Source organism: Artibeus jamaicensis, unplaced genomic scaffold, assembly GCF_021234435.1.
Source record: "Artibeus jamaicensis isolate MK-2021 breed Jamaican fruit bat unplaced genomic scaffold, CSHL_Jam_final contig_548, whole genome shotgun sequence".
In the NCBI taxonomy this organism is placed as follows: domain Eukaryota; kingdom Metazoa; phylum Chordata; class Mammalia; order Chiroptera; family Phyllostomidae; genus Artibeus; species Artibeus jamaicensis.
The window spans coordinates 7958653-7986116 of record NW_026521883.1 but is presented as its reverse complement, the minus strand read 5'-3'; the positions used below and the strand labels follow the sequence as shown (position 1 = coordinate 7986116).

Here is a 27464-nt window from a genome sequence, read left to right as displayed (position 1 = left end):
TGCAGAAGATACTGTCTGGAGTGACACTGTGGAGGACAACCGGGGACTTCTTAAAACTTTTAGACCTGGGGCTGGAGGGGCCCAAGGGGTGGCTTGGATGGAAGTTTCTATGCCCACTGCCACCACCCCAACAAGCAGACTGTTTAAGTCCCCTGGAATTCAGTCCACCCACGTGGAGAACTGAAGCACACGCATCAGAAGGCCCCTCTGGGTCTGACTCAGTCCCAGAGGCAGGTTAACCTCTCCCACACCAAAATGAACACTTCCTGGGGATGAGCCTCGCACACCATCCCTGGGGAGGCTCAGAACAAAATCTGGCTCTGCAGAGGAGGAAGCTAAGGCCCAGAGAGCAGAGGACGTTCTGGACCGGCAGTCAGAGACCTGGGTTCCAGTTCTCATGCTGATATGAGTGTGGAGACTTCGCCCTGTGCCAGAGCAATTGACAGGGAAAATCTCATTCCATTCCCTTCTTGGGACAGGTAGCTTCATTATGCCCCTTTCTTTTATTTCTTTTTTAGAGTTTTTACTCTTACTTCATTGTATGTACCTTTTCTCCCATTTTGTTCTATGGCTGAGAAAACCAAGATTCAGAGAGGTTGATGACTTGCTCAAAGGCACATGGCTAAACAGTTTCAGAACCGGGACTCAGACCTGAGTCAGTCTTATTTCAAAGCTATTAGGGTTAACCTATGTGCCAGGTCCCACAGTGGGGCTTGCTGGGTTGATGGGATGGCCATAATAACAGAGCAGGGAAAGGGAAATGGATGGTGTGGGGGCCGAGTCAGCAAGAGGGAGTCACAACAGGATATTAAAGGCAAAGTCCCTTCCACACACCTGGGGTCAAAATGGAGGTGATCCGAAGTGGTCATCAAAGGCCAGAAAAAAAAGTAACTTCTTAAGGTCATGTCATATAAGTAGGACTCAACTCCAAGTCCTTGGGCCTTGAAACCAGAGCTCTCTGCCTCCCCCCGCAGCACCTGGGGCAAGGCAGCTCACCCTGTGGACCCTTCCTCAGGGGGCAGAGCAGCAGGGGTGGGTCACTGGAGGTGCTGAAGGCCTGCTTTCCATGGAGGGTCAGGCCAGGCCAACTCGGGAAGGGAGTCCTACCACACAGGCTCCCAGTCTGTAAAGCCCTCTCTTTATGACAAATGACAGTGTGGCACTCTGGGGAGATCTGTGATATTTGGGAATGTTGTAAACTAAGGTCATTCCACTTTGTCAAAAGCCCATAATGAAAGGTAAGCTGACCTCAAAGTGAAGCTACTCTCCTGGCACAGGGAGGCAGCTCCTGGCTATTTTGGGGGTGGTGTTAGCCTCTCAGATAAAGAGAGGTCATCCAGTCCATTCCTCCCACCAAACAGGGTTCTTCCCTAGCATTCCAATTGGGTGGTGGTCTTGACATCATTAAAGCCTCACAGAAGAGAGATGCCCCATTGCTTCTGGCTTTCCCATTCTTGCTTGTTCCCAGTGCTGGGGTGGGAAGCAGGAAAGGGAAGGAGCCAGGAGCCATGCTGCTGTCGGGAGAATGAGGCTGCATTCAAACAAGGCATTCCACACAGAGGCAGACTGATGGTGCAGCTGTCAGCGTGCACACTCCAGGTCATCAGGAAGGCTGCAAGGCGACTCAATAATTTAGCAAAATAATTCATGTTCCAGGAATGCAGCCTATTTTAATAAGCACCCACTCACTCACCCTTCCCCAGCAGTGATGGATGGCAGCCCCAGCCTCCATGTACCCAACAGATCCACGCCTCAGAGCAAACTTGGCTCTGGCACAGAGCCTGACAGGCTCATGGAGAGAGCAAGACTTCTAGTTCTGCCTCTGCCTTTGACCGGGGCCATAGGCAGCCAAGCACAACTGGGGGAGTTGGAAGGGGGCATTTGGTCCCAGCTCCTCACTTCACAGCCAAGGGCTAGAGGAAAAAGATGTATTAATGGCTGAGTGGCCCCTGTCAGACCAACCCCCCTGCAAGCAGTTATACAATCTGGAGAAGATGTAAAAAAAAACAGCTACCCGAAGGCACAAGAGAGAGAGCAAAGGTAGACACTGGAGGGGAGTAGACACTTAGAAGGGAATGACACTGGGCAAGGTTATTCCAAGGGCAGACCCCAGTCAACAATAAATACTCCAGATGGCTAAACTTCAGCTAGAAGACATGCAGTCTTATTGTTTTGTAGAACCACAAGAGAAGTCCAGGGTGGACCCAACAACTAAAAAACGAAAAGGGAAACCCCAGAAAGAAGAAAGCCACAAAGAGGAAGCCTGTATTCTTGGGAAAATCTATGCCCAAACTTCTGGCCCCTGGGTAATATTGTGGAAAGCAGGTTCCACAAGATTGGACTTCAAAGCAATCCAAATAAGGCTAAAAATATTGAACTTTTGGAGTTTGAAAATTGAGTTTGGCCAAGGTAATGGACTGGTAAAACAAACAAGCAAGCAACAACAAATTGATATTCTCTGGAAGAACAAAACAGAATTCAGTCTTTACTGTCTCTGTTGTTTACAATGCCTAGCATACAATTCAAAATTACTAGACATATAAAGATACTAGAAAATATTACCCACATAAGAGAAAAGACAACCAATGAAGACCAACCCTGAGATGATCCAGGTGTTGGATTAGCAGGCAAGAAATTTTAATAGCCGAGATGCGGTTATTACATCTAGGCTCAGTGTCTCAAGGAAGTTACTGGCAAAACCCCAAACAATACCAGGACTTAGGCTTTTCAGTATAGAGTAAGTTCCCAGTCCACATGCTACCCACCATGGTTCCTGCATAAATCCCAAAGAGGAATTAGACCCACAGGAGAAAGCAAAAGAAATCTGGAACCAATACAGATGCTCAGCAACTAGGAGATGAGCCTTTGAGGTGGCCTCTCGCTCAGTCCCTCATTTACTCTTTGTCTGCTGGTTCTTCAAACCCTCAAGTAATAATCCCACATTTCCTGAGCCTAATACCTCACTTTTCTCCATTCTCCTCTGCATTTTTCAAAGTATTTTCACATTGCTGACCTCACTGGACCCTGCGGGTAGGAAAGGCAAGGATCATTCTATGTTTGATGAGTACACGCGAGCTGCAAAATAAAGTGGTTTGCCCAGGATCATCCAACAAAACATGTTCTCTCTCCCTTCATCTCCTCTCTCCCCTAGTGACATAGGAGCATGTCACATTTGCAGGGGGCTGACACAAGGGAGCAGGATTCCCGTGTGCAGCCGTTCAGATGCTGAGAGGGCCCTGACTTCTAGCCTGCACACTGTTCTCCAAGCCAGGTGCCCTGGCATGAGGCTACATCTGCTCTGAGTAGGGGGGATGGGGTTGGGGGGGTTGGGGGGAGTGTCCTAGGTTGGATTTTCCTCAAGAAGCAGACCTGAGACAAGGATTCAAGGACAAGTAATTTATTGAGGAGGTAATCCTGGGAAGTACGAGGAGGGAGATGGGAAAGTGAGATGGGGAAATAAAAGCAGCCAATTTAGGGTATGCTGTTGAGTAGGTTACTCTGGGTTATGGTGTGGAATACAGTCAGAGTTGGGTCCTGTATTCTTAGGGCAAGAAAGCTGGGGTATTCACCCACAAACCCTACCTGTTTCTGCTGGAGGAATAACCACAAGGGCATCAATTCTCTGCCACTTCTGGCCTGCCCTGCCCATAAGCACTTTTGGCCAGAAAGAAGCCCACATCAGAGCATCTTGGGGAGTCAGTGTGAAGGGTGAATGCCAAGGGGATACAGGGTGCACCGACCACAGCTGCTACAGGGGCCTTTTACTAACCAGCAGCAAGGCAAACCCTGAGGGCCCAGAACCCTTTCCTGCCCGTAGTCTGTGAGTACTCACCGGTGCCTGGTGCACTTGAACCAGTTGAGGATGTCTGTGCATCGTGTGTAGTAGATCTGGTCGAAGGGGTGCGCATATGATTCTTGGACAGTCACGGCATAGCTGAGAACCAGACAGGAGATGGGAGTTACAGTCAGCATGTGGGAGGCTGAGCCAATATTCAGGATGGGGTCTCCCTCCCCAAGGAAGCCAGGCCACGACCCAATGTCCAGGGGCTCCCACACCTGCTCTCTTCACCACCCCACTCTCTTCCTCCTGCCCTTGGCATTCAAACCTGGCTGGTGCTTGGTTGGATCTAGGACGCATGCCTTACTGCCCTTTTGCTCAGCTCATTTTCTGAAATTCTAGTTCATTTGTTCAATTAACAGAGAGAATGAAGGAGGGTTTCGGGGTATTCTATGTGATTTTGGAAAGCAGAGCCAACAAGTTTAAAACAGTTGTTTATATTGTTAATGGTTTTCAAAGCACCTGATGGAAGTTAATCTTTGTAGCAACTCGGTAAAGTAAGTGATCCCCTTTTACAGATGAAGAAACTAAGGCTCAGAGGGAGGAGACTTGCCCAGGTCACACAGCTGGTAACAATAACTGCCAACATGTAGCAAGTGTTCTACCTTCAGTGTTGGATGCCCTTTTAATCCTCACACAGTCTTATAAGGTAGGTGACATTGCTATATCCTCATTTCACAGAAGACAAAACTGAGCATCAGAGAGGACAAGTGACTCCCCCAAAGTCACCAGTCACCTCTGCTCTGGTATTACATCTCTTGTGTAGCTGGGGGCACATCGAGGACATGCCCCAGGCCTGCCAATCAAAGACGGTAGCTCATCTTCCTGTTGGCTATAACCCTGGACCAGTGAGTGGAAGCCACAGGGAAGCAGGATGCACCTTCGTGAAAACAAGCCTTCGTACCTGTCCACCCCTGGCAGGATTTGTAGGAAAAGGCAGCCCAGCCAGGACATAAAGTGAGCATTCACACTTCCTGTGCGGGCTGGGAGAGGATGTCGGCTGAGATTTCAGGACTTAATTTTTATGTATGTTGATACTATTCAGTGTTTTCCCCCCCAGAAGGCTCATTGACCTCAGCCAGATGGCCAGGTCCAGGCTATAAAAGCCCGTCTGCTTTGCCTGAGGAAATTGTTGGTTTGCTTGCAAGAGGGCTGAGCAGGCCAGCTCCCTGACTGTGTCCACAGCAGGCCCTCGGATGCCAGAGATGGCAAAGGTCTAGAATTCAGAAGGAGGCCAGGAGCGGTCAGCCACCCCCAGGAGGGAGTCAGGGCGGGGGGAACACTCTGTTTCTTCGAAGTACCGAGGCTGTAGGAAGGCCCTTGCTGAGCCTCGTCTGGCCAGATGTGCCTCAGAGGCACATGCCCATGCAGACACGGCCCAAAGCTCTGCTTTATCTCCAGGCTTAGAGAAACCGAGGCAGCTCCAAGCCTACCCTAGCTTCCCGAAGGCCCCTTTAACTCCAAAATTCCATGACCCTGTGCTCCGACAATTCACTTAGAGGCTGGAGAATGAATGGATAGGAGTGCATGGGCTCCGGGTCAAGGTTGAACCCTGTCACTTGTCAGCAGCATGTCCTTAGACATGTGAGACTCATGGAGGCCTCCATCTCCTCACCTGTAAATCTGCTAAATATTACCACAGGCTCCATGTAGTTACTATGAGGGTTCAGAAGGGTGATAACCGTATCTATATCTCAGGGTGGTGGGACGATAATACGTGTGAAATGATTAGCAAGTACACAGGAAATGTCTAATAGAAACTGGCCGTCACTATTATAACACTGGCAACAATTTACCTCCTGGGCTGGGCACTGAGGAACATTTCCTCCCGGACCATGGAAGGGAAGGCAGAGCGAGACCCACACGGAGAATGGACTCCCTGCCTTTGTCACGCACTCAAGGGTTCAGGCACCCCCCAGAACTGAGGGGGACAGTGGCTGCTCAGAGAAAAGGCACCGTCCCAACAGCAGGGGCAGGGTGGTGTCATGGGGCCAGAGCTGGCGCTGTAGGAACACCCTGAGCCAAGCAGGCCTGGCACCGGGACCCTGAACCGACTCCAAGTGTCTGGGGTGAAGTGTGTGCCCCTGGTTTCATGGCTGGATGGTTTAACATGCTCATTGGCCGACACACTAATGAGGGGCCAGATTAATCTTGTAGAGCTGGGCTTTACTAGCCAGGCGAGGTCTTTCCACTGGATTTGTACAGTGGAGGGGTGTAACTCAGAAGGAGCCACCAGAAGCACTAATCCCACTGGGAAATTTTCCCTCAGCCATCTCCAGGGACCAGGGGGTATTTCTGGAGTGACACGGACTGGACCCATCTCTGCAGAACTGGCTCAGTTGGAAAAGCCAAGAGAAAGTTGGTGCTTGGTATCACGGGGGTCTCATGGCAAGGCCTCCTGCCTGGGGGTCAAAGAAGCCCAGGGGATCCCCAGACCTCATTTTAGCTGTTAGGGTCACCCTTTGTTCTCCCATCAAAGCTATATATTCAGCCGACGGCCCATCCACCCAAAGTGCCAGCTCTGTGCATGCAGGCTGGGTTCAGAATATTTTCACATTTCAAATTTATTCATGCTGGACAGGTCTAGAAACTTAGAGAGTTTTGTTTACATTTGAACTGATCCCCTGGTGCAAATGGGACCCAGAGAAGAGGGAAGTCAGGGTGGGCTTCCTAGAGGAGAGGGACCTGGCTGGAGGCAGTAGGAAAGGCAGAAGTGGTCAGAGGGAAGGGGGCGTGCTTAGGGCTGAGCTACAGCAGAGACAGGGGCGGGAAGCGCCTGTATTTCAACTGGGACAGGCGGACAAGACAGGGTGGACGAGACCAGAGTCCAAAAACCAGAGACTAATATCGAATTCCACCTGATCTCTCTCTCACCCACTGGGAAATAAAGGTTTAAATTCAAAGGCCAAGGGCCCTGGATCACCTCACAATCGTGTGGAAAGCTTACAAAAAATACATGTTCCTGGGCTCTACCCCTGATCGGTGGAATCAGAGTCCCTTGGGCCAGGACCCAGGAGACTCAGTGTTTCGTTCACATTCCCAGTGAGCCTGGTGTGCCTGGAAATCTGTGATAACCACTTCCTCCAAAGCCCGAGTTGGCAACAAGAAAAGTCAATGATTGAGCACTTTGGTGAAACTGATTCCCTGACTTTTCAACAAGCCTGGGAGGCGGAGGTCATTACCTGCACACCCCACTTACGGAGGCGGACTCAGGCTCAGAGTGGTTCGGAGACATCCCCCAAACCACAGAACTAACAGTTGAAAAAACTCCAAACTGGAATGAACCAAGGTCTACTCATCATAGATCTCATATTCTTCCCACTTCCCCCAAAAGGGGCACATGCCTTCTGCTCCAGCCTCGACTCTGCAGGGGCTCCTCCTAGAGCACCAGTCACTGAAATCCATGCTGGTGCAGGCACTGTCCCTCCAGGGCCCGGGCAAGGCACCTTTCCCTGTGGTGGGACCGGGACACACCCTCACGGGCAGGGAGCACGGACACCCCTCCCCTTCACCTGTCCACCTCCACCATCTGCTTCCCCCATCGGGCCCTCATCTCAATTTTATTCATTTGATTTATTAACATCTAAGTGGCAGAGCTGGCCTGGTCAGCATGGCCAATCAATTCCAAGGTTTAATTCGGTTTTTCCTGATTGGGTCTCTGGTCACTGTCTTTCTGCTCACCCAAATCAATACTTTAACCTTGTGCTTCAAAGTCAGGCTGTCTGCAGGGCCCCGGCCTGTTCCCCCAGGACCTAGTGCCGCAGCTGGCACGTTGGCCTCTGCCCTCAGCTGCCCTTAGCTGCCCTCAGCTGCCCTTCTCCTGGCAGTCCTCTGACCAGCACTAGATCCGAAGCAGCAGGGCCCTCCAGCCACCCCCAATAGGTCAGGCTGCTGACCGCCCACATGTCCAAGATGCTGCATTGTCTCCAGTCCTGCGAGACCAGAAAAGATATCACAGCATCAGAGAGCAACACATCTGGACCAGAACAACTCATTGCACCCCACTGGCTGTGGATGGGCATTGAGCCCCTCGGGGCCCCTACTTCCTTCTCTGTAAAATGGCTGGGAAGTGGGAACACAGGGAGGAGCATGAGTCCATCGTGAACTAGCAGACTGCATCATTCGAGTTGCCTGTCACTCAGCCCCTGCACCCTGACCTCCCACCACGCTGAGTCACAGAGTCTATACTGCTTTGTCCTGTCTTTCCAAGTCCGGGCTGTCTCTCCAGCTGGACTGCAGGCCCTTGGTGCACAACTTCTGAACCTCTTGCTTCTGCTTTTGTACCAATAGTGGGAAGCCCAGCTGAGGTCCTCAGGGAGTCCCTGGCCATCTGAGACCCGTATCTTACCTCTCCCAGTGGCTGCACACGTTGGGGTCCTCAGGGTTCAAAGAGAGGACGGCTTGCAGGAGGGAGAAGACAATGAGCCCTGTCACTGAGAGTGCCATCCCGGGCCCTGTGAGGAGAACAAAGAGGCAGCGTCATTAATCAGCCTGGTTTCCCAGGCATCTGTTTGGCGCTGAGACTTCTCACTTGAGTCGGCTCAGCAGACTGGCTGAACAGACGAAGTCTCCCATCATTGCCGTGTAATGAGCATTTGATATTTTTGCACTTTCGGTCTTTGACTAACGTGGTAACACTTCACGGGTTCTGAGTAACCAGGGAGGAGGAAGCCTGACTCAGGGAAAAGTCACCGTTCTAAGCTAGGTCTTCTGAAAGTTTTTTGGCTCACAGACTACTTTGAGAACTAATGAAAGTTAGAGACTTCCTTCCCAGAAAAATGCCCCCACATACAATATGTGGCTATGATTTCAGGGTGCTCTTAGGCCTCTGAGTGCATCCTGGGACCAAGAGCCCTTGATTTAATGACTTCAGTGATGACGCCCTCCCTCTGTTCCGTGCTCTGCCCATCCCATTCACTTCCTCCCCCTACCCCCTCCCACCACGAAGAAAGGGAGGAGAGGTGTGTGGTGGGGCCCTGGGGGAGCCAGCGGAGAACACCCTTCCAGGAAGCTCTGGTCACGCAAGCCACCCAGGAAGTGCACCTCACTTCTCTTACTCCTGTGGGACATAAAGTCACTGACAGCCAGGGTGATGAAAGTCACCGCATGTCATTCCCACCATGGGATGAAGGGCTTGGGCAGCGTGGCAGGGGGCTTCAAGGAAGCACCCTGAAGTGACAGCCTGTGACAGGTGTTTAGTGTGCCCGAAAAGAGTGCCGTCAGCCTTGGTCCCCTACACTGGGGATTTCCCAAAAAAGAGACTCTCCATAGAGAAGTAGCTGAAATGACCCCTGAGGCTCCTTCCGGTCCCAGCACCACGAGGACTCTGTGGTCCTCCAGCCTTAGAGGACTGCCCAAGGGTTCCCACTGAGTAAGGGCACAGCGGGCCCCAGAGCCACCTGGGGACCTGGAATTCCTATGTGCGGATATACTGGCTACAGACTGATTGATTGGACACCGTGACTAAGAAAGATGGCATTATTTTTCATGTGTACATAGACGCTTTCATGATTTGAGTGAAAGCTTTACTGAATCCAAAGCAGCTTTTCTTTATAATCAGCCATACTAAAAAGCAACTTCCAGCCTTGGCCAGGTGGCTCAATTGGTTGGAGCCTCATCCAATGCACCCAAAAGGTTGCAGGTTCAATCCCCAGTCAGGGCATGTACAGAAGGCAACCAATGGATGTTTTTCTCTTTCTCTGTCTCTCTCTCTCTCTCTCTCTCTCCTCACCCCCACCTCTAAAATCAATAAACATATCCTTGGGTGAGAATTAAAAAAAAGAAAGCAACTTCTTTAACCTAGGGTGGGGATGGTACTGAAAATATTTGGACATTGTTAAGGGTTCCCCAGCTTGAAATGAGGTTGAGGATTTGCAGTTCATGGGCCCTGAATTCAGGTGAGGAAGCGCTCACCCTTCCCAGGGACAGAGAAGAACGCCATCCATTTTGCACATGCTCCCCCATGTACCCAGAGGGAAGCTAAATGGAGCTCCTGCCTCCATGAAAGGTTAACCGCTCTCCTCCCCATCCCCAGTAATAATTTCCTTGTTGAACTCTTTCTTAGCAACTCCTTCAAAGATAAACAAATGTCACCAATTCTGTAAAGCCATGGGAGGTCCAAATTAATGAATAATGAGGTTTTCCTCTCTATTTGAAATCTGGAAATAACCTGGCTAAGTGTACTCTGAAAACCGGGAAGGAAAGAGAAAAGTGATCCTGGTGTTTCTGCTCCGTTTGCGGATCCAGGAGCGTGCAAGCCACGGCCGCTCAGCCCTACCCGCTCAGCCCCACAGCCAGCCCTCGGGTCCACTAGCGCCCTCCACAGCCTGGAGTCTTCATGGCACTCAGGCTACAGGTCATTTCAATCCATTCTCCCCAGAGGAAATGCTGCTGGGGTGAGAAAAAGCCTCCCCAGGGTGCAGAGCATATTCTTCCAGGTGGGGTTTGGGCTGATCAGGCGTCAAATAAATCAAGTTTAAAAATATAAACAAAGGGACACCACACTCTTACAGGCAAAGAGTCTGAATGCCAACCGCAGAGAATGCCTTGTCTTGGTTCTGTCTATGCCCCATCTCATTACTTTGGCCGCTCCTGGCATCTCCAGAGTTCCCCTGAAAGGACCCCTAACTGCATCTTCTAACTTACGAAGTTTAGAACATCAAAGGATGAGGCCACCCAGACAAGAAGACATTGTTCCTCCTGCCCCTTTTGACCTCTGGTGACAGGGGAGGGGTGGGAGATGGAGGTGACCTGGATCATTGCTATAACTGGGAAGGCCTTTTAATAATAAATCTTCATAAAAGCCTCTTTCTTTCAGAATCAGGCCTGGACTCCCAAGACAGTTTAGCTGACACCCACCGGCAATGAGACACCTAGAACACAGAGAGGACGACGGGTGTTTGGACAAGCACACAGGACATGGGGATGGACAGGGGAACACAAGGACACCATTGGTGGCATTTAGACCAACAGACTAAGTGTGTTGAGGCTTGCAGGGCAGGGGGCTCCCCAGGAGTCCCATCCCGAGCATTTGCAAAGTTCCCCAGCTGGGGCCCAGTCTGCCTCTGTGGTGGTGCGGTGGGGGAGGGGGTGTGTGGTGGGGGAGGACACCAGGCTGAGAGTGTAGGAGGCGACTCTTCCCAGACACCCCCCAGCCCTCGGACTTTTCCTTTGAACATGGCCTGGTCTGCAGCCTTATCACCAGCATCCTTCCTGGTCAGGCCGATCTTCTGGCCTTCCTTCCTGCTCTTTCTCCACCCCACCCCTCACCCCCAACCTTGCTTACAACGTTGGAGGGGGTCCTCAATCCCCTTCTTCTTCCTCTCCACGTATCCAAATAACATCCACAGGAGGTCCAGCTTGGCCTGCCCCTCCCTCCCCAGGCACCAGTCACTCCATAGCTCACAGCCAGGCCAGCCCTTATCACTCCCTATCTTGCACTTTCCAGTGTGTCTGTGAGCGTCTTGAAGGTGGGGTCAGGTCCTGAGCTGAACTAGTCAATTCCTTCCGGGACCTGATTTTAGAAAAAGCGTTCTTCTACTCGTCTCAGACATGTCATGGGGACAGCATGAAGAGCAGAGGAAAGAAAGCTGTTTCCCCCGTGGAGGCAACTCATGGCCATTAACTGGGATGGGGCTTCCCCCGGCTCTCGTGGAGGATGGGTCCCAAAGACATACGCTTACGCAGTGACTGAGGGAAAATCAGTCCTGCCACAGTGGCCGACTCCATTCGAAGCAACAGAGGTTAACATACTGGGCACCATCTGATTGAGGACATTAATAATTAAATAAGAAAATGCCCCTGGTTGCACCGCAGAGGAAGTGAACATGTAAATAGATCAGGGGCTCCCTTCCCTCTTGGCCATGCTCCCTGCATACTAAGAAGCACAGGTTGGGAACAAAGTTCCAGAGCGGGGAACATTTCTTTGTCCACGGAGGAGTGTGCGCTTTACATCTGATGAACTGGCACGGGGTTGAAGGCGAGAGAAGGTGGCCAGGAGGCATTGCCACACCTGTCCACAGGGACAGCCAGTCTGCACACCTGCCATGGCCTGAACTGGTCAGCTGAGGACTCCTGAAGTGCCACCTGCCTGGCCAGGGCTGTGCTGTGCAGGTCGCAAAGAAATAACATGTGCCAGCTGCGGTCTCTGCGAGGGGACTACAGCAACTAGTGGTTAAGTCACACCGTGGGCCTCTGGAGGACTTCGTGGAGTGGATGGGACTTAGGATAGAAAGAATATGCAAAGGCAGAGGGCATTTCTGGGGCAGGCACAGCACAAGCAAACATGTGGAGCAGGAATGGGCAGGTGGTTTGGGGGGGACTGGGCAGCAGAGGGCTTGCCCTGCAGACCAGTACTGGGTACCATGGGAATCTACGGGAGGTGTTTCCAAAACTGGGTTTTGTGGAACATTTGTCCTGTGAGATGTCGACAGAAATCTCCTGGCAACGGTTTCCAGGGGTGAATAAGTGCAGGGAGAGCTGCATGCTCTGTTCTCATCCCGAATGCCCAGTGTAACGTAGCGCACGTCAGAAGGTGAAGTAAAGAGACCTCTGGTGCTTCGTTTCACCCGATTTCCCATACGACCCTTTCTAGGGACCACTCTCGGAGCAGAGGTCCTCGTCAAGGTCAAGTCTGAAGGAAGGCCTGGTCCTGTCAATCTGCCTCCCTTAGGTAAGGGTGTCCAACATTTTGGCGTCTCTGGGCCACACTGGAAGAGGAAGAGTTGTCTTGGGCCACACATTAAATACATTGCAACATGTAATCACAAAAAAATCTCATAATGTTTTAAGTAAATTTACGATTTTGTGCTGGGCTGCACTCATAGCCACGCTGGGCCACAGGCGGCCCACAAGCTGCGGGTTGGACAGTTCTAATAGAGTTTGTAGTCACTTGTTTATTCTAACACGTGAGGGCCTTCTGTGCCTGGCAGGGGGTGTGAAAGGGAATCTGCCAATGGGTAGTCAAGAAACACTGACACCACAGCAAAGAATAGCTCCTCCCTGCCTGGGCCTTGGCTCTGGCCTGGGCAGCCCTGCAAGCTGAGCAGGTCTTAGAGAAGTGGCGTCTGCTGGAGGTCCACGGCTTTGCTGGGGCCCCACCATCACCAGCACCTGTGGAGTCCAGCCTATCTCTCTGGTGGCAGAACACACCTGGCCAGACACCAGCTGCCCACATTAGCCAAGATGCAAAAAACTGGGGCAGAGGGCAGACAGACAAGCAGATGGTCTCTGCCCTGGGATCCATTGTTATGACCTCACAGTCCATCTGTGCAAAAATCCCACCCTACCTGCTTCCCTTCCACCACCTGCCCAGTCCTCCTGACTGTGCCGGAATCTTGGACACTGAAGCCTGGTCCACATACCTGGAACCTGCTCTCTGTTCACCCCAGTCCCTTCCAGGGAGTGCTTTCTTCTCAACAAATTTGCACTGGTGGCAGTGGTCAGCACTGTTTCATGGGCCTGGGAGGTTTCCCCTCATACAACACCAGGGGTCTGGTACTGACTGCTGGGAAAGCTGTGCTGAGATACTGGGCTGAGTGGGAGAGTGCGCCATGCTGGATTAGTAATGCTTGTCATGGCCACTGGATGGGAGCAGGGTACACAGGGGCCATGCACTTGTCGTCTCTGCCCTACATTGCTGAACAGTTGTTACTAACTTTGGAAGTTGTTCCTCTCCCATAGGCACCATCTCGCCGTGGCCTCGGCCTTTCTGGCTGGGCTGACAAGCTGCGCATCATTTTCCTGCCCTTGGAGCCACTCTACTAGAGCACACTGCACGGGGTCAGGGCTTTTGGGTTCTTGTGTTCACTGCTGTCACCAGCACTCAGAGCACTGTCTGCCACATTGCTTGCGTCTGGCCTGACAGAAGCCAACAAAGACCTGTCCCAACAGCAGGTCATACAGTGGGTCACACTGCTTTGTCAGGCGAGACACAAGTAGTGTTGCTGATCTGGAGACGTGGAATGTCTGAGAGGTTGAGGGGGTGGTTGGCTCTAGGCAGTGCCTATAGGAGAAGAACAATTCTCAAAGTTGGTAACAACTTCTCAGCAGCAGAGGACAGGAACAACAAGTGCATGGTGCCTAAGTGTCCCTCTCCCATCCAGTGCCCACGACAGGCATTACTAATCCATCATGGCACACTTTCCCACTTGGCCCCAGTTTCTCAGCAGAGCATTCCAAGTAGTCACTACCAATTGACCCCCAGTGTTGTGTGAGTAGAAACCTCCCAGGGCCTACAAAATAGTGCTGACCACTGCCACCGCTAATGAAAATTGGTTGAGAAGGAAAGCCAACCACCTCCTTGACCTCTTGGATATCCCAAGCCTCAGGACCAGCCACATTGCTTGTGTGTGGCCCAACAGAGGCCACCGAAGACCTGTCCAGATAGCAGGTCACCCTGCAGGGGCTTTCCACACTATGTGAACGCTGCTCCAAGGAGACACCGATGTGTTGGCGATGGATACAGAGGGCACTGTGATGTCCAGGGCCACCCCACCAGCCCTGGGCTATGTCTGCCCCAGGAAGCAGCACAAAGCAAGCATTGAGGCCCACTCAATAGCTCAGGCTGCAACTGGGGGCTGACTGGTGTTCCAAGGGCCTCATGAAAAGGCGCTTTCAGACTCAAAGAGCGACAGAGGCAAAACCCAAACTGGGACTGATAAAGCAAGCGCCTCGGATCCATCCCGGCATGTGAGTGCACATAGAAAGATTCTCTCTCCTATTCAAAGCACACGCGCACGCACGCGCGCACACACACACACACACACACACACACACACAGTGTCCTTTCTGAATAAAACAAAAAGCCAAGTTTGCTGGTAATGGGGCAATGTCAAGGTCATCATCCCATCTAGCAGGCCTTGTCCTTCATCTGCCCGCTGCTCTCTCGACTGGCTCCCAGTCCCCAAGCCCCTCTCTGTTCACTGGCCTTGCTGGGGTCTGATTAGTGTAGGATGAAAGAGGAGCCACGATCAGCCCTTAATTAAGAGGCTTTACCCTTTGCCTTGATGAAGCCTCCAGCCTTCCAGTAGTCCCACAAGGGGCTGGGTTTATGTGGAACGCTTTCTAATTTCTCTGCACTTAAGAAAAAAGTTTTAAAAATAAATCCATAGCTCTTAATCTCTGGGAGAGTGATTCCCTGACTGCAGAACCGTGTCCTGGAGCCCAAGTAGAAGCCCTGCCGGGTGCCTGCCCACTAGATAAATCAGAGGGGATTGGAGACTTGGTAAACGTCCTCTGAGTCTGCGCTCCACCACCTGATAAATTCTGCTTTCCCCTTGCCCAGGGAAGCCTCGGGCGGCAAATCCTGAAAATGGCACCATGGAGGCCTTGCAGCACCCATTAATTAGGGTCAAAAGACTGTCCTGTCCCCTGTGCCCGCAAGCCCTGCAGAGAACAAACAGCCGGGCCGTATCCCAGGGCAGGGTGGGTGCAGGGGTATAGAAACCACCACATAATAAAGTGCCCATCTCCCTCCCCCATTGTGCACAGCCTCTGGGCTCTGAGCCACCAACGCCCCCCTTCCCAAGCAGGCAGAGGTTGCACCCCCAGCTTCCAGCCCCTACAAAGATAAGGGGAGAAAACTTATCTGTGTTCTTAGGCCATTCCATTTCTTGCAAAGCAATTATCTCCATCTTTCCATTTCTTTGCAAATCAGGGCTGGGCATACTCAGCTGGCCGGGCCAACCCCAAGGCTACCTGTCTCTCCCCTGCAACCCAGCCCACTCCTGTAACCTTCCCTCTCCCACCCACCCTCTCCTGGGGCCTCAGACGGTGGGAGTCCCTCATGCCCTGGCATTAAATCATGGCCACAGTCACAAAACCTCCAAGGACAAGTCAGTCACTTGGGGCCACACAGCTCTGTGGGGACTAGTCCCCAATTCTGCCCATTCTGAGCAAACAAGTCTCAGAACACAAGTGGTCAATGGGAAGAGAGCTCTGAGGGACGGGGCTCTGGAGAACCGATCACCATCACTGCAAGGTTAAGTCTCTGACTTAGGCTGAACTGTGAGGATAACAGGCTGGACAGCCAGCCATGCTGAGCCAGCGCTGCCACCAGGACAGGTCCAGGAGCATCCACAGTCTGATGCTTCGTCCCACAGGAGGGCAAACTGCCCGAGGTCACGTGACACGTTGGTGGCAGGGCTCTGTAAAGGGAGTGATGGAATCAGACCAACCTGGGCTCCAAAACTAACTCTGCCTTACCAGCTACATACCTGGGTACAACCATTCGCCTGTTCTAGAGCTGAGTGCTACACAGAGAAGGTACTCGGTACATTATTCCTTTTCTCCCAATTCACATTCCCCAGCTCAAAGACCCTTCTAACACTATAATTCTAACTTCTAGAATTTCCAAGAAGCTGTGGGGGGGGGGCGAAATACTGTTGGAAAATCTTCTACTAGTAAACCTAGGCGTGGCTATATGGTGACTCCTGGGTGGGTCTTCACAATACAATGATCAAGTCCAGCCTCGGTGTTCATCCATCCACCCAGCAAACATTTACTGAACACTTGCCGGTTGCTGTGGACACAGAGACTCGCCAGGCAGGGTCCTGCCCCAAGACCCCAGACACCAGCCGGAGGTTTGTGGGAATGAACGCTGTGAGCGCAGCAAACCCAGGAGGTGGTTTATCTCAAAGTTCCTGAGATCTTCCCCAGCAGGGAGCCTTCAGCAAGTGAGATGGGAAATCAGAGACCTTCGCATGATCGATGCTGAAAATCCCTGCAGCCCCCATAAGTGAGTCCGGCCCGTCTGTTTCAGCTCTCTCTGAATCTCCTCTCGATTGGGCCGCCAGCTCTGGAGAGAGAGCAGCCCTATGGCCAGCTGCACCGTGTCAAAACTCAGAGCAGCTGTGCTATCCTCGCTTCCTTGTGTCTTGCACCCTGAGTTCCAGCTCAGCTCCCCATGGACCCAATTCTTCCCCACTGCCTGGTAAGTCATTAATTTTCTGGGTTATCTGGAAAAGATTGCTTTCCCTCTCTGAGCTTCTCTGCTTGCCCCCAAGGCCAGAGTCAGACTGCATTGTCTCTTGGGCCCTCCCCATTTACAAGCTCACCTACAGTGTGTGACTCTTTCTTGCCCTTTCTTTCACATTCTTTTCTCTTTTCACCCTCCTCAGGTTTGCCCCTGCAGCAAGGAGATAAAGCAGTAGAAGCAGCAGAATTGGAGTCTAGTCTTTGGTCCTGAAGGACTCATTTCGATCCTCTGAGCTTTCTTTTCCTCTTTGAGTGCATAGCAAGGAGGGGAGAACAGCGGGTTCTCTGAGGATTGTGCAGCCCGGTGCTGGAAATGCAGTCCATCGGATCATCGTGACAGTTAAGACCCGTAGTTCCTGCCCACCTCTGCCCAATCCTCGGCATCCTTTCGAAGAGCCACTTCTAGTATTGTCCCCTGATCCAGCTCAGTGTCCATACCAGGGAGCCTCTGCCCCATCACACCTTAGAGACCACCTACCCCCAGCCAGGAGCTAAACATGAGACTGTCAGCCACAGACACGGCACCAGACTAGGGCAGCCTCTCCAGAAGGTTTCCTTCTGAAACCTTCCACATATGTATCTGGGCCAGGAGATTCTAAAGCCAGACACCAACTGTCCCAGAGCCTGACGGGTCCTGTGCCTGGGCACCAGCGCTCCAGTGGTGCACCGGTGCGCTCTGGAAAGCAGCTTGGCCACGCACTGCAACGTGTGTTAATGTGTAACTTTCACCCAGCCTTCCGCTTCCACAATTTAACTTTTAAAAAGAAACCAAGGCCAAGCAAGGATAGGTTTGTTGCAGCATTTCTTAATAACGAGATATTTATTGGAGCATTGAAACAACCTAAATGTCTAAGTCAGTGGGTCCTTGCTAAATAAATCCCACCGAATCTATATAACCAAATACTAAACACACATTAAAAGTGTCGATGTGTGGTAGGTGGGAAGGCCTACACATGTAATGGAACATGAACGGTGTCATCTTCGGTGGGGGTTGCAGACAATATCACAGGCCTTGTGATTTCTAAGCCAAACTTTTATGTTGTGATATTAGTGTTTCTTACAGTGAGCATTTTTATCACTATCATCAGAAACACAGAGCTATTTTAATAGACGTTAAGTTCACCGACATGGAAAGATGGCCCTGATGTATTATTATGTGAAAAACACAGGTTACGAAACATCATGCTCGCATTTGTATAAAATGTTGTACGTGTGTGTGTGTTGTGTTTGTGTTAAGAGAGAGTGAGCGTGAACAGAAAGATGCATGGCAGGATGTTAGAAACGTTGACACAGATCTCTTTAGGGGACTGACTTCCTTCTCTACAGTTTTCGTGTGTTTTTATTTTCCATGACGAGCTGGCCTCAATTTTCAAATCCGAAAAGCCACAATAATCTTCATTTTGAGAACAAAAAGGGCCTCTGGGAGGCTCTCCCACAACTTACCCTCCCCCCAGCCCACATTCTCCCCAAAGGGAGCGATTCACTGAGCTCTAAGCCTGCACCTGGAAGAACACATGCAGCTGGGAGAGCCGTCGGGCTGGAGTCGTGTGGCGTGTCTGTACCGTGCTCATGTCCCTCTGGGATGAAAAACATGACGTTTTTCAAAGACCCAAAATGATCCTATGACACGGAAAAATGGGTGGATAATGTACGATTTTGTCAGCTCTACTCAGTCTAATAAATGAACCAGGTATTCTGATTTTAAAAGAAGTTCATTGCAGCCCGCTGTCAATGACACTGATGAATTCTGGCTGGCAGCCCAGTCAGGTTGGTGTGGGGTGCTGCACCTCCCGCCAGGGCTCTTGTTCAGTCACGTACACCCCCACGGGCTCTGCTCCTCCAGGGGTAACAAGCTCCTGGGTCCCAGTCTAGCCCTGCCTCTTACCAATTGTGTGATCTTGGGTGGACCATTTAACCTCTGGGAGTCCCAGCTTCCTCCTCTTGTCAAGTGGGAAAAATAAGAAAACCTAACTCTCACAGGGTCCTGAGAATCCAAAACGATAGGGATTATGAGAAGGGCTTATAAACAGTAAACCACTGGTGAAATATGGTCACTGCCCTCTTGCTGGGGGTGGGGGTGGGGGCAGAGGCGGGGGCGGTGAGGGACACACGCTCGTGAGGAAGGTGCTATACAGACAGAGAACAAATTTCTCAGGGTCCTCTAATAAGGCCACCTCCTTGGATTGGGACAAGTCTGCCAAAACAGAGAGAAAGGGACTGCTGACGAATTTTAACAAGTTTGTGCCTTAGCCTGGCTGACCCACAATCCCGGCCAGAGATGACTCCAAGTCTGGAACTGGGGCACCGTGGGGCGGTGTCCGACAATCGCCTCCACAGCCACGTGATTTGTAACAAAACAGTTCCTCTGACTGTTCCCGGGAGGCACGAGATGCTCAGGCACCTTCCGGAACTTCGGCACGCCCTGCCCCCACCCCAAGGGAAGGAGCCACCGAGGCCGCATGGTGGCAGAGAAAAATCTGACCCTCCTCTCCGCAGGTTTAATTTGCAGAATGGCGCACAACTCCCAGATTCATCATGTTCCTGGCTTGATTATTCATTGTTTATTTCTGTATTTTTCCAGGAAATCGTTCATTAAGGATAAAAGCACCTGCTTACTGTAAGAGAACATGACACAAAGACTCTGGCGTGGGGGCCTGGGAAGAACATTAATTAATGAAGTGAAACCGAACAAACATGCTATAAATTAAAGATCTAAAAAGAAACATCTGCATTTAGTGGATTATGATAGAGAGCTGAAATAAAACGTCAAATTTTAAGACCACTGTGGTGTTAACAAAAAAAACGGGAGGGGGAAGAGTTACACACGGTGGCAGAGGTAACGATCTATTTCTGGAGCAACTAAAGGCTGTGCTTCCATTAAGAGAATTATAAATCACTTCTGTTTTGTCTGGGGGCACATGCGCACCGTGTGTGCTACATTAAAAAGCTTAACATGTCAGAGCAGCTCCTTCTGAGGGTCGAATGGGGCAGCCGGCTGTGGCCTTCAGGCCCGAGAGAGGCATGGCGGGCTCTGGGGAGGAAGTGACGAGGATTCGAGCCATGAGTCAGGCCCAGCTGGGCACAGGCCATCCTGAGCACCGGTGTCCGAGAAAAAATGTAACCAAATCTCAATTACCTGGGATGCCATCAAACCAGCTGGCCGCAGCCACTGGTGCCAGTCAGGCTTGGTTCTCATTTGGGCACTTTCCACCCCTGAGCCAGTGAGATTTTTTTTTCCTCTCCAGAACAGCAGTTTTCAGGGCTAGCTTCTTTTCTGATCATTTACTCTGCGTCATTTCCCTCACTTCATACACACTCCTGGACAAGGACAAAGCCTTTAGCAAAGATGACCCTGAAATCATGCAAAATCCTGATAAATCCAGGGAGATTTGCTCCCACTCATCATAATCCATTTACCAAGGCAGGAAAGGAAAAGGGCACAATTGCAAAAGGGTTTTGGGAGCAGGCGTGGGAATCATTGAAAGCTCTTCTCTGCTTAACTCCCCAGTCAACAGGAAATTGGGAAATCTGAACCTCCCTTTCCTCAAGGCAAAATGGTGGGGGGCAGCTTCCTGCTGCGACACCGGCTTCTCCAGGTGCGGGCTGCCCTTTCCTCAGGCAGGCTCGACTGACGAGGCTCGACTGACGAGGCGCTGACCGTGGTCATGCTGAATCACCCATAGGCAGAGAACAGGAAGCTTGTGCCAAGTCTAAACCATGCTTCCCCAACGTTCTAATTCTGTGGTGTGCCCACTAATTTCTAAATTTGCCATAACGCATACAGGGACTCAACAGGGTAGGAAGAACAGGAGGCAGGCCAGAAGCTTGCTAAACCGTGTCCAGCCTCTGACACACAGACTCTTGGCTGTGCCAAGAGGAGGGGAAGAAAGAAAAGGGGAGTGAGGCAGGTAGGAGTTGGGTTGCAGGGGGCGGGCTGGCACTGCAAGTTTGAGCCCCGGGGAACACTGGACGCTAATGCCACACTCAGTGCCCTGGGAGTGTTCACTAAGAATCACTGTTACCACACATTGTTGGATGAGAACCTGGATGGAGACTGAGTCAAACAGTGGACATTCAGTTCACTCACCAACCAGGGAGCGGCTCCCTGAGTGCCAGAGGAAAGCAGGAAGTGAGTGGTTCGGGAGAGCCTGCCCTGTGCCAGGCACCCGGCCCACCTCCCTCGGTCTGCACGGGGCCTCTGTGAAGGAGGCATTATGATCTCCATCTGCAGGTGACGATATGGAGGCTCGCGGTTTGGAAGTGGATGACCTGGATCTGAACCCAGCACTGCCTGCTTGTCCAACACTATGCTCCCAGGTGTGTCTTCGCCCTTCACACTCAAGAGCTCGTGTGTGTGTGCACGTGCACACGCACAGGCCACGTACAGTGTGTCGGGGAGGCACAGGGTCCTCTCTTTGCATCGGAGCTGCCTCCGTACTCACTAAATTTGAGCAGAGAAAGAGAAAATCCCATGCTATTATGAGAAAAGGACTGGCTTCGGCTAGCCGTGTGGCCTTGGACAAGTCTTCTGCCTCCTTGCTGTTTCACTGTCTTCTATTAACGGAGAGGAAGCCTTTCTCAGCCAGCGTTCCTCATCTGAACCACAGAACCCAGTCCAGTGACTATTTTCTCAACTCTCCCAAGGATGATATGTTATTCATACCATTCTAGATGCACAGGAGAAAAGCCAGTCCCTTACTATGGAAAGGATAGGGCATCAGGAGCAAATTCTCTCCTGAACCTGGCTGAGTCTTTCAGGTCCTTGTGGTTCTGACACCAGGAGATGGGTAGAGAAAACTAGGCGGGTGACGTTCCCGATCATAGCCCAGGTTGCAGATGAGGACGCCAGAGTCCTGCACCAGCTGATCTAAGTGTACAGTGTCTTCTGTAGCTATTTCCCTGTGCCATCCCTTAGCCTAACTGCCCCCTTTAAATGTGCCACCGTTACCTCAGCTGTGCTTTGAGGAATCAAGGGGGAAGTTGGGGACAGACCTTTAAGGGGATAAGCCCTACCCCTCACTCTCTAACCTTAGGGCTAGCTGGGGAGTGGGGTGGGGGGTGCAGCATTAACAGGCAAGAGATCTGAATGGAATCAATAATTGAGCACATGCCCGCCCACCCCTGCACCTACCCTGCCCTCAGAGGATGTGGCATTTCCTTTATTACAGAAGGGGTCGGTTCCCCAGAACGACAGAACAGGCCCATTCTGGGCCTCACCCAGAAAATACCTTAAAAAGTGAGAGCACTCCTAGTCCCTCCTCACCTTTAGTTCTGCTTGGAAGCCCCCAGACGTGGGGACGGGTCTGAGGCAATGGGGAAGGTGCGGCGCATTGTGGGATTATGCAGCTACCTCCCCACGGTTCTCAAAACCATCAGGCTCAGCAGTAAGTAGCCCTGGCAACATCTTTGCATCAGAAAGGATGTATCTAGACAGGGCCGGTACATGCCAGACTGTGGATCACTCCACAGTGTGGAGATGAGGCTAATGTCACCCCGAGGGAGGAAGGTGGAGAGACATTTATTTCAACCCAATTTCGCCCACTGTGGAGCAATCACTAAAGCCAAATGGCAGAGCTGCGCACCTATGTGTCGTGGATTATAAATGTGGGAAGAGCGAGTGAGCGAGTGCAGCCTCAGCCTGGTGCAGCTGCCGTGAGGGGATGGGAGCTGCTGACGGGGCTGCCCGTGGCTCCAAGGAGGTGAGCACCTCGAACAGGCCAGGGACAGAGAAACCCAGAAACAGGTCTCTCACCCCAGGTCTGCCACGTGACCCTAAATGAGTCACCCCGTCTCTCCGGGATGATAAGAATGAACTAGAATCACTTCTCAAGTGGGCGGTCTCACCTGAGGACAGGTGAGCGTAAAGGCCTGAGTTTGAGCTTTCTGGCATCACCCACCAGCCACAGGACCCTGGGAAGGCTCCTATTTTCTCTGAGCCTCGTTTTCCTCATTTATAAAAGGACATTGATGGACAGTCCTGTCCTTTCAGAGTCAAACTCAGATTTTAGCGAAGGTCTCTCACAACTCCTCCAAGCTCTACAGTGGCCTCGGCAACGATGGCAGGTGGCAGGGAGAAGGGCTGCCTCTCAGCAGCTGGCACCGAGCCAGCGATTGGACTGAACCCACGAGCAGGTCTCAGTTTCTGCATGGGAGCTGCGAGGCTGGGAGGAGAGAGACCTGCCCAAGGCCAGACATCTGACAGCAGACAGACCTGACCTCAAACCCAGTTCTTTGGGCCTCAAATCCAGTCCACCATGCTTTCAGGAAAGGGACGGGGGGACCCCTGAGAAGGGTCTCCTCAGGGGCAGGCAAGGGGCCAGGGGCATGGTGAAAGCCATCTGGGGACACACTGGATTCTGAGCACCTTAAATCTGCAAGCCCCTCAGTGAAACCCAGTGTCTGCTGCCTTTCCAGCCCACTGCCCCAGCCCTGTCCTAAGGGGACCGTCCTATCCCTGGGTGCAGGGACAAGGACTGCTGGTGGCTGGCCAAGGCCTCTCCCTGTCACCTGCTGGAAGCTTCTGGAATTTAACTATCACTGCTGGGAAGCCACAGCCTGATCGCACCCTTTTCTCCCTGCTCTGAGTTTCAGGCCCCCAGAAACCACTGTCCCCAGCCCTCTCCCCCAGGACCATGGGACTGCTTCTACAGAGCCTCCCCGGTCTTAACAACCCCTCGGCCTCTCATGGGCTTTTTACAAGGATAACCTGATCCATAGCCTCATTTAGTCCTAGAAGAGCCAGTTAGAGATGAGGACCCTGAGGTGGGACTCGGGTTGGGGTGAGGAAGGGCTCAAAGTGTCAGTAGCAGAGTGGGAACCGGTGGCACAGGGAGAGAAGGCTGACACTCCTCCAGAGATGGCAGTAGGTGCCTCACCCTCTCCTCCAGCACCTCTTCTGTCCTGGGAAGCTGCAAAGGCAGAAACCCTGGTGTCTGAATCAGAGATTGAGGGCAGAGGCTGCGACGCCCCAGAGGGTGGCAGGTGGGGAGGTCACTCCTTCCAGCAGGACACCTAGCAGCCGCTCCCAGCTCCTGCACACACTCAGAGTGGTACCCGCCTGGCGGCACATTAAAATCACATAGGGACATGGAAAAGTACCCATGCTTGCAAGCTCACTCCAGGCCAATCAGACCAAGTTTCTGTGCATGGAGCTTGGATGTGAGTATTTTTTAAACCCCCACATTGTTCTAATAAGAGACAAGGCTTGAGCAGGACTCCCTGTGAACAGGGATAGGGACCCTGGTGGAGAGAACAGCCTACCCAGGCGGTGACCTTATTTTTTCTCAGTCTCCTTTTCTCTTCTCATTCCAGCACACAGGTACCCAGCCCGGGTACCGCCTTCCTGAGAGTCCTGGTCTTTCCCTGGACTCACGAGGCTCCCTGGCCCATCAAAGTGTCACTGAGCGGCAGAAGCAGGGGTCTGCTAAGCCATTGGTGAAGTTGCCTGCCACCTCTAAGAAGCCAGTCAAACCCAGGTGAAAGGAGAAGGCAAAGAAAAAGGCCCATCCGCCCCTCCCCACTGCACGTGTACACGGCAACAGGCGTAGTGCAGAGGGCCTTACAGCTCCCCTGCCCACCCAGCCCGGCGCTGCACACGTGCCCTGGGCGCCAGTCACCACCACCAGAGCCCAACCACAGACACTGACTGAGCAAACCTTCCCCGCAGCCCAACAGGCACCACGCCAATCCCATCCGTGGGGAAACCCTGTCACTCTTCTCTAGCCCGTTGTTCTCTGATGTGTCAGGCACAGAGGGGACAGCAGTGAACAATGCAGACACCTTTTCTCCCCACAAAGCTTAGCCACGTGGCAGGTGCCATAGTCCACGTTGCACAGGTTAGGGTGGGGGGACTGAGGCTCAAAAACGAGTGGGCAGCGGGCAGTGGCTGAGCCAACCCCAGCCCCTTGGCAGGGCGAGATCCCACAGCGAACAGCAGCAGGAAGCCCTCTGCCGGGATGCGGGATGGGAGGCCAGAGATGGCTCAGAGCAGGCCCGGGTGCAAGCCCCTGAGGTCCCCCTGTGCCGGCCCTCCCCCCCACTCCCTCCTCTAATGAAAATTCCGAGAGCTGCGATGAAATTCACCTTAATAACGCTCATTAGAAATATGCTAATGGAAGGAAGCTGATATCATATGCCTTGAAACCCCAAAGGAAGGAGGCAAAAAATTCAATATTGAGTTTTGTTTCATTTCAAAGCCACTTTTAAAGTGGCCATAAATCTTCCATGCGACGTGACATAACAAAGAGCTGTCAGCAGCTCGGGTGTTAAAAATTAGCAGTTGCCAGGTTCTGAACTGAATGCATTTGACTTTGAAGTCCTCGCTACATGGAGAGGGAAGGGGCAAACTGGGTCCGAGGAGTGGGCTGACCCATCCATACAACCTGCCCGCCTGTGGGCCCTGGGGCTGAGCTTGGGCTGTGAGAGGCTGCAGAATGTGCCATTAGAGCGAGGGTCGGGAATCAGCACGCTCACCTTGAACCCATGCTGACATGGGTTTGAAGGCCACCGGGTTTGTGGCTCTGGGGCAATTCCCCGATATGACCAAGCCTCGGTGTCTGTGAGCTTGGCGAGAGCCTTAGGAGGATCCTTAGGAGGATCCTGTGGGGGTGTTGTCTGGCTTACGGGTCGGCGGCGTGGAAGATGTGTGCTGGAGTCGGCTGGTCTAAATGGAGAAGCAGCTTTGTTCATTCCTAGCTGAGTGACTTTGGATTAATGACAATCTCACAGAGGCTCTGTTTGCTCATCCACAGATGGAGGTGGTGACTGTGTCCACTGTGAAAACTAAACGAGGTAGTTACACACAGTATCTGACACGCTGTAAAAACTCATCCGAAATGGCTGCTGTCACTGCTGGTGCACAGTAGGCAGTGGCTACTGCAGATGACTGTCCCCTTCAGTCCCCGACCCCTTTCCACTGCCACCCGCAGAAGCCCCTGTGTGTTGTCTCTTAGCCCTTTTTGTTTTCAGTTTACTGAGTAACTCTGGGAAACTGACTACACTGCTCTGATTCTTAAATGTCGACTCTGCAAAGTGAGGGTGATCAGTTCTGCCTTGATTTATGTAGAGCAGTGAGCTTCAACCAGTGCAACACAAGAATTTTTAAAACATGCAATACCTGAACTGACTATTCGGTTAGGGGCACTGACTGCTTTTTCCTTAGATTGTCTGTCTTAAAATTAAAAAAACAACAACAACAAAACAACAGTTAACACAACAATAGCTGCCTGGTGTGAATGAATCAAAATTATACCTATTTTTTTGTGTGTGTGCTGTGGAATTTTAGTAGTTTATGTGCACCATAAGATAAAAAGGTTGAAAATCACTCATCTAGAAGGTGGTTTAAAAAATCAAAAAGCTAAGACACTGAAATAGAGAACAAGGGGACAGCGACCAGAGGGGAGAGGGAAGGGAAGTTAAGGGGAAAAAGGGGGAGGGATTGGGAGGAACAAATAGGAAGGACACAGGGACGAGAACTAAGGGGGGTGGAAATGGGAGGGAGGTGGGGAGCAAGTGGCGGGGGAGGCTGGGATGGGAGAAATAGACAAAAAACTGTACTTGAAAAATAACTAAATAAAATCAAAAAATAAATAAATAAAAAATTTTAAAAACTAAGAAAAAAAAAGAATGGCAAGATTATGGAGAGCGCCCCACACAGTGGGTGACAGAAGAGAGGCTTGTGAAATTTACCCAGAAATCATTGCATCACTCCTTGAATTGGTGCAGGCATCCACAGGAAGCAGAGAAGTGAAACCAAAATGAGAAAGACCCAGCCCTAGCAGGGTGTCCAAACTTTTTGGCGTCTCTGCATCACACTGGAAAAAGAATTGTCTTGGGCCACACATTAAATACATTGTGACACATGAAAAAAAAAACCAAAAAGCTAATGCAAGTGAAGTGCTCCGACATGAACAAATGACATAAGTGTGGGGCACTATCAACACCGAGCCCCACAGGAAGACCCTTCTCGATCCCACGGTTGGCTCCCTGACCCGGGCAGTGAGGGACAGTCTCTCGAAAGACCTCAGAGAAAAAGTCAACGTTTTTTCCAGACAAGACTGACAGCAAATGACAACCTTTAATTCCTACAGATGACTCACTGGAGTCCCTTCTGCTGGATGTGTGTCTCTGTGCTCTGTCCTCGGGAACGAGCCAGCCTCTGCGTGGGAGTTCCTCCAAGTCTGGAACGGTTTGCTTCTGTGTACAAGGTACACAGACCGCTTGGTGGCCCCAGTGTGGGGCTTCATGCCAGTCTGCCCTACCATCCCCACCTCCTGCCTGTCCAGTGAAGGGAATCCCCTGACTATCAATGTCAAGTTGCCATCGAGTTTCTAGGGCTTTTTCTCAGTTCCAAACTTACCTCACCACAGACCCAGCAGATTGTGGGCAGGCACTGTCCACAGAGTACACTTTGAGTAGCTGGAAGGCGGTGGGCATGGAGAACGGGCCAGGTTCTCCACTCCTGGACCTGTGCTCTTCGCCAAGACTGGCTCCTTCTCATGGAATGTCCCATCTCCTCCTCACCCGCTTGCTGCCCCCCCCCCACTGTTGGCCCGTTTCCTCTGCCTTTGCTTTCTCTAACCACTGCCTACGAGTTCCCAGGATGAGACCACCTGAAGACCAGGTCCCACTCCAGAAACCATTCTTTCCAAGG

General features: G+C 51.8%; 1 protein-coding gene across 11 annotated transcripts in view; it reads right to left on the bottom strand.

The window, feature by feature from the left end:
* Positions 1 to 27464, bottom strand: part of MEGF11 (multiple EGF like domains 11) — a 352758-nt gene that overhangs the window by 219611 nt on the left and 105683 nt on the right. For all 11 annotated transcript variants that reach the window (XM_037155745.2, XM_037155751.2, XM_037155746.2 and 8 more), the window contains exons 2-3: positions 8187 to 8292; positions 3833 to 3934 (exon numbers count right to left, since the gene is read on the bottom strand). In XM_037155745.2, coding sequence (XP_037011640.2) covers positions 3833 to 3934; positions 8187 to 8284 — 200 coding nt within the window. In that variant the 5' untranslated portion in view covers positions 8285 to 8292. The remainder of the gene's footprint in view (positions 1 to 3832; positions 3935 to 8186; positions 8293 to 27464) is intronic.